General features: G+C 33.2%; 1 protein-coding gene across 1 annotated transcript; it reads left to right on the top strand.

Moving 5' to 3' along the window:
- The first annotated feature begins 2,604 nt into the window (after positions 1–2,604).
- On the top strand, positions 2,605–5,301 carry LOC145140844 (zinc finger protein CONSTANS-LIKE 10-like). Its single transcript, XM_079074223.1, has 6 exons — positions 2,605–2,681; positions 2,765–2,935; positions 3,384–3,927; positions 4,001–4,201; positions 4,280–4,560; positions 4,654–5,301. The coding sequence occupies exons 3-6, from the start codon at positions 3,427–3,429 to the stop codon at positions 4,781–4,783; spliced, it is 1,113 nt and encodes a 370-aa protein (XP_078930349.1). The 5' UTR covers positions 2,605–2,681; positions 2,765–2,935; positions 3,384–3,426; the 3' UTR covers positions 4,784–5,301.
- Positions 5,302–7,045: the final 1,744 nt, after the last annotated feature.

Genomic DNA, 7,045 nt, shown 5'->3' with positions numbered 1-7,045 from the left:
CATGAAAAATCGTGTCACCTTGAGAGCTGGTTAATGTTTTTAGAATATACGCGTTGACGCGATTCCAAAAATATAAACTTCGTAAAAATCCGACTTAGTGTGGAAGAGATGATTTTTTTGGTAAATAAAAATCTACCGCACATAAAAAGTTACAACGTCAAAACTACGAGAAGAACGGTCGACTTTTGGCAGAAGTCACCAAAAGGAGAAATGTAGTACTACTCATAGTAGGAATTTAAGACAAAGAACATCTAAAATGGAAACAATATGTGAGAGTTATGATTTTTTTATAAAATCATAACGGTTATAAAATATAGCTAAAAGTGAAAAGGACACGTGGAAGCTCCCTATGGCTCACGCGTAATTACACGGTGTGCACTCGAAAACGACTATAAATAGAAGGTTCCAACATTTCAGTTCCTCACACCTCAAAACACACATCTCTCTCACTCGATTTCGTTTCTCTCATTCTCGAGCACCTCCCGAGTTTTGGACTTTCGAATTCTACCCTACATTAACGGTTTCACATATCAAGGGCGAGTTCACGACCCCACTTTATTGTTTTCAAACTTTTTACCCCCGGGGGGGATGCATGTTATAAACTATCGTTTTTCATAAATTTTACTGATTGTATAAACTTAGTAATATGATTATGCCTAGAACATTAGGATGATATTATGCCCGGTAGATATCCTGCGAACTTTTAGGGATAATATTAAGCCTAGTTGTTATGCTGATCACATTGATAAAAAATGCCACACCTAGTTGTTACGCCGACCCATTGCTAGGAAATGCTTTTTCTCTAGACATCGCTATTTCCAACCTTTGGATATGCTTAGTACCTAATGATTACTTTGCTCAAATACCTCGGCTACGCAAAACACTCTGACTTAGTTATATATATGTATGAGATAATATATATATATATATATATATATATATATATATATATATATATATATATATATATATATATATATATATATAATACAAGAACGAACAACAACACGATCAACCAGGTGAGGCACCCATATACAAGTATTAGATGAGACACGATTCACCCTCTAGCTGAATGACCTTTAGCTGTAAAGCCCCAGGCCTATAATCATTAATATTAAGTGAGCGGGAAAGATATGTATAGATCTATACGGAGTTGACACATCCCCCTGTGGTTGCTAGCTACAACCCAATGGCAGTCGGTGAATCCATAACTTTCTAAACACGAACGATGTCTGAAGGAGCGTCGAGATACTAGACGGACGACAACAACTAGTCACAACTGGATCATGGAACTCATCGTAACATTGTTTAACTAATCTATCTAAAAACCACTACTAGGAAATTAACCTAAGAAAGTAGAGATAGAACACCACTCAAGTGTGTGAGTTTAGGAAAACCACAGCGCTGACATAACCAACTCTACAAAACCTTTCAAAGAATACAAAACCTATGAACTCACCAACATTATGTTGACCTTTCAAACCACATGTATGCTTAAGAGAATGAGTCCGGAAGAAGATGGGCAAGATTTAGGTAATGCAGTAGGAGGCCTATGTGTTTTATTAGGAGGCCTATGTGTTTTATATTACTTAATGAATAAAAAGTAATGTATGTATAACATCTGTGTACTATTTAATATGACTTTGTATCTATGATCCAACATCCCTACGTTGCACAGCCCGACGTTTCGTCCGTCTGCCGGGGGTGTGACACCGAACACCATGATAACGAGTAAACATTATGAGTTAGCAATGACATTCAAGAAATTTACATTGTGAGTAACGATTAAACTAGTTATCAGTGGGTGAAACATCTTTACACTTTCATGTTCGGATGCATTCGTGCAAGGCTATGAGTATACACGTTTGGAATTAAGATAATAGATGAACTTCGTACGGGTGCGATATATACAAGTATATCTTTATAATTTTTGTATTACACCGATCTTGTCTCAATGATTATATCTATGTATATATAACAATGTTCTAACCTTTATGTTGCTCACTAAATCTTCAAGCCTAACTTTGTATTGTTTACTATGCTTCACATGCTAATACTTTAACGATATATGATAAATGGAGATTAAAGATGCTAGACGAGTAATTGAAGATGTTACACCTTTATTTTGGGAATAACTTATCGCGTACTTTTACTCGTGGATTGTAATGGTCTTAGATGATGACATAACACCCTTTTGTTGGTTTATGTTTGCTATTGTACGAGCATGAACCAAGTATTTGGCACCTTTATGAGGTATTTTCCTAATCATGTTAGTACAATGCTATTTCCAGGATGTCCTTTTACAAGGAATGTTCTATTACCATCCTTCTCAAGTAGAAATAATATCTATTGTGCTACACTCATCATGAAATCTGAATACTCCCATAGTTAAATTGAAGCATAATTATAAACATTCCAAAGTTCTTTTTTATGTCGTACTTATTAGTTCAAATGTTGGGTTCAAAGGTTGGTCTTGATGTTCTATGATAATGTGCTAGTTAGTTCCTTCAGACTAAAGTAGTAAATATTTTGTATTTTGTAATAGTTAAGGATGTTGCTATGATATATAGAGGACATGGCTACACTTGGCTCGAAAGTAAATAAAGAGAAGATGAGAAAAGGGCCAAACTTTTCATTGTGAGGAAAGCGACAAGGTCCCACCTTCCAAACCAAACTACAGAGTACAGACCTCTCTTTCTCTTTCTCTCTCCTTGCACTTTTTGCTCTTTTCGTGATATTTTATTTTGGTGTTTTCTGTTGTCAGATATCTTCTTGCAAAACAACAGTACTCCAAACACCTACCTCACACACAACGCAGAGATATTAACAAGGAAAAGAAACTCTTGAAACCTCTCATCCCTAACTTTTTAGGGTTTTCAAAGTCGGCAACAGAACCAATTTGCTTTGATCTTTGCTTTCTGGGTTTACAATCTTGGTAAGCTTTTTCTGGGTTTTGTTTGTTTTTGCTCTACCAAAATGGGTTTTTCTGGGATTTCTTCTATTTATTCTTAATCCATGGATTCTGGGTTTGAGTCGCTGATTCGAACCATCTGTTTCTTTCGAAAAAAATCCAATTTTTTGGGTGAATTTGAGTCTTTTTGGGTTTTTGTTATCTCCCCTGGTTTTATTTTGATGAACAGAGTTTTCTTGTTTCTTCAGATTACTGTTTGAATTCTAGATGCACAAAACCCTCCTCAATCTGGACACGTTAAAAAGATGTTAAATTCGAATTTTTTCAGAATCCATTTGTGTTGATAGATTGTTCTTGAATTCACCCTTATCAATACCCAAGAACACATACATAATCATTAAAGTATTTGCTATTTTAGTCAAATTACAAAGATTCCAAATCCCTAATCCAGTTTCTCATTTGTTTGACACAGATTGCTTCACCAGTTCATTAAATCCGATAAAGATTTTCCAATAATGGGTTACGATTGCGATTACTGTCGCGAGGCAAGATCGATGGTGTATTGTCGATCAGACGAAGCTTACTTATGTCTATCGTGTGATCGGAATATTCATTCCGCAAACGCATTATCAAAACGCCATTCAAGAACACTCATATGCGATAGATGCAATTCAGAACCAGCATTCGTTAGATGCGTCGATGAAAAACTCTCACTTTGTCAAAAATGTAACTTGGAGGGTCACACCGGTTCTAATTCCGATTCCGTTAGCCATTGTCGGCAAACGTTAAATTGCTACTCCGGCTGCCCATCGGCGGTTGAACTATCTTCCATCTGGTCGTTCATGTCAGACTCTCCATCTGTTCTCGGCTCCACTTGTCAACAGGAAATGGAGTTAATGTCCATCGCCGACGACAAAACCGATCAAGTTTTATCTTGTTCGATTGAGCGAGACGATTTGCAGAAAGGAATCAACTCAAATTACAAAAACGATCCTGATCCTTGTTCTACATTCAAGGTAAATCGAATTGGGTTTTTTCAATTTCTACAGTTTTTGAATTCAAAATCGTAACTTGAATTCAAAATCGCAGATTTCATCTACAAAAGACGCATTCTATGATGATTTCAACATGGATGAAACTGATTTAAGCATCGAGAAATATGAAGTACTGTTTGGCGATGGATACAACGACCCAGAACATCTATTCGCAAACGATGGAATCGATAGCTTATTTGGAACTAAAGAAACCTCAGTCGCTGAATCCATGTCTCACAATTCACATGCTACAAAGGTAATTATATACTTGTAATTTCTTCTTTAAAAATTCTTTATTATGAATATTTCTCATACTTATATTTTTTTCTTAAAGGGAGATGATGTTCATGTTCGACCCACATGCAGTGCAGCTTCATTTGAATCATTAAGAAGCTGCAAAACAGAACCAAACGTTTGTTATAAACCACATTCCACTATTTCATTTTCAAGCCTCACTGGAGAAAGCAATGCAGGTGATTATCAAGATTGTGGGGCTTCATCTATGCTTCTCATGCATGAGCCACCCTGGTGCACCCTGGCTCACGATAGCACCACCCCTTCAGGTATCAGAAACGATGCGGTTCTTCGTTACAAGGAAAAAAAGAAAACCCGAAAGTGAGTAAATGATCAAGTTTCATGAACATCTTTTGAAATAGTTTTTTTTATGGATTAAAATGATTAATATTTGTTATCTTTTTTTTTGGTTAGATTTGAGAAGACAGTGAGGTATGCTACACGAAAGGCAAGAGCGGATGTTAGAAAACGTGTGAAAGGGCGTTTTGTGAAAGCTGGTGATGCGTATGATTATGATCCCATGAGTCAAACGAGAAGCTATTGAGAATTTGAGACTATATATATATATATATATATATATATATATATATATATATATATTATATATCTACACATATATATACACGTTTTTGATCATGTATCTAAGGCCATGTTTGGAAAAAAATAAGATAGCTTATTGTAATTTAGTGTTTGGTAAAAGAATAAAAGTAGTTTATTGTAGTTTATAAAGTAGCTTATAAACTAGCTTATAAGCTAGTTTGCCAAACGGGGCCTAAGTCTTTCAAGGGAAGAAGATTGGTTGGACCAATCGAAGACCGAGGGAAAAATCAAGATTTGCCATGAAAGATGGGATCTTGATTTTTGACATGATCTACCAACAAAAAGGAGTAAATTTCTGATACCCTTTAAGAAAGGGATGAGATGAAGATGCTTGTAATATTACATAGTGATTATCGATGTATTGACATAAGCAAAGAATTTGGAGTGATAAAAATGTTATGTTTATGATTGGTATGTACATAATGAGAGATGTTTGTAATCGATATGCGGATTAGGGTTTGATTGTAGTTCTTTTAGATTGCTTTTGTGTTTTGTAGTATTATTTTAGAAAAAGTTGACGATGAGTTTCTTCTTATGCTGTTTGTTTACTTGTGTTTGTATGTAAGTACCATGAAAAAAACGAAAATCCATCAATTACAACAAAATAACCAAAACTCAAAGCACTCATTTCCGGGATGATTTCCTATATACCTTTAATAAATATTAAAATATCATATTTATCCAATAAAAAAAATTAAAATATCATATTTATCATTCATAAACATCAAAATATCATATTTATCTAAATCTTATTTTAATCTTTTTTTAAAAAAAAAATTATAATCTTTTTAAATCCTTATATTTATCAATTTACTATTATACTCTTCATAAATTTCTAATTCAACTTCAAACACCCATCTAAAAGAAAGTTGATTGATGTGATTTTTGAAACAAGAAGTGTGGTTCTTTGTTTGAGATCTTTGTTTGAGATCTCTGCATATAATATCAACGTTTTCACTATGGTTTTGTATAAAGAGGAAAATTGCAAAGTGGGTTTACAATTCAATTTGAATCAGATAAAACTTTGACAAGTGATCGATTTTAAGAATTAATTTGAGAAAGATTGGATTCACTGAACATTTAGTTCATTATTTTTACAGAAGTTTTAACAGTGCCAAAATTCAAAGCAAGATAGTTGCATATCATATTTTGATTATACTGAGATGTCTCGCAATCATATTGAACACTTTTGGTTTTGTTCCAAAAATCATCTCAAGTTAAACTTTTTATTATTGAATTTTTCACGATGATATTGAGCACATTCCTTGAGTGATTAATCAAGGAATGCTAGAGAATTTATGAAGAGTATAATAGTCCATTACTAAAACTAATATATAATTTTTTTATAAAATGTTAAAAAAATTAAACTATTTTAGGCAAATATGATATTAAATTTATAAAAAAATAAATATGTTATTTAGACTTTTGTTTGGTAAATATGATATTTTGATGTTTAAAAAAAATCTATATCAAATTCTTTAATGTTAATGACCATGAAAAAAAAAGTTATAAATGATACAATATAATAACAACTTTTAGAAGTCCATTTTTTTCTCTAAATATACAATGTGGTAGAGATGCAGAAAATCACGCCAAAACCAGTTATGGGCTACAAGGTTACATACTAAACCGGCAGATGAGAAAACCGGCCCATGCTAATCCTAAGAATCTAATCCATTATATCCGTACTTGGCAATCCTCTCTTTGAGTATTAAACCTTCAATAAATCGAGCCAAGCTCTCAAGGCCTACTTAAACCTATTCTTTTGAGAAAACTAGTTATACATAATTTAATTTTAACTGCAGTCAAATAAATATTTAATTTATTTGATTATACATTATAGAAAGAATTATAAAGCACAATTTATATCTAAAAAATACAACATTTGTCTTCGTCTTGGTCTTCTTTAATTTTGGACTGAATATTTTTGATTCAACCTCTCAAAGACTTTGTAGCAGATAGAAAATCACAAAATTAGGGAAAAGTTTTTGTTGCAATTAGAGTTTACTTTACATGCATGAGAAATTAATTATGGATGTAAGAAGGATTAGGATAAAGTTCACATAGTCTGGAGTATCTTATTGGGCTCGTCGCATAAAGCACTTAATGAGAAAAAGAATTTTTTTGATGTGTTTTAAGGATATAGGATACATTATGTGAAACATTTTGATCTATTTTACATGATTTCTGGATGAATGATGCTATT

Source organism: Lactuca virosa, chromosome 9 (assembly GCF_052849685.1).
Source record: "Lactuca virosa cultivar CGN04683 chromosome 9, Lactuca_virosa_CGN04683_v6, whole genome shotgun sequence".
Taxonomy (NCBI): Eukaryota; Viridiplantae; Streptophyta; class Magnoliopsida; order Asterales; family Asteraceae; genus Lactuca; species Lactuca virosa.
Note: the sequence above shows the minus strand (reverse complement) of the source record. Positions and strands in the feature narration are given on the sequence as shown.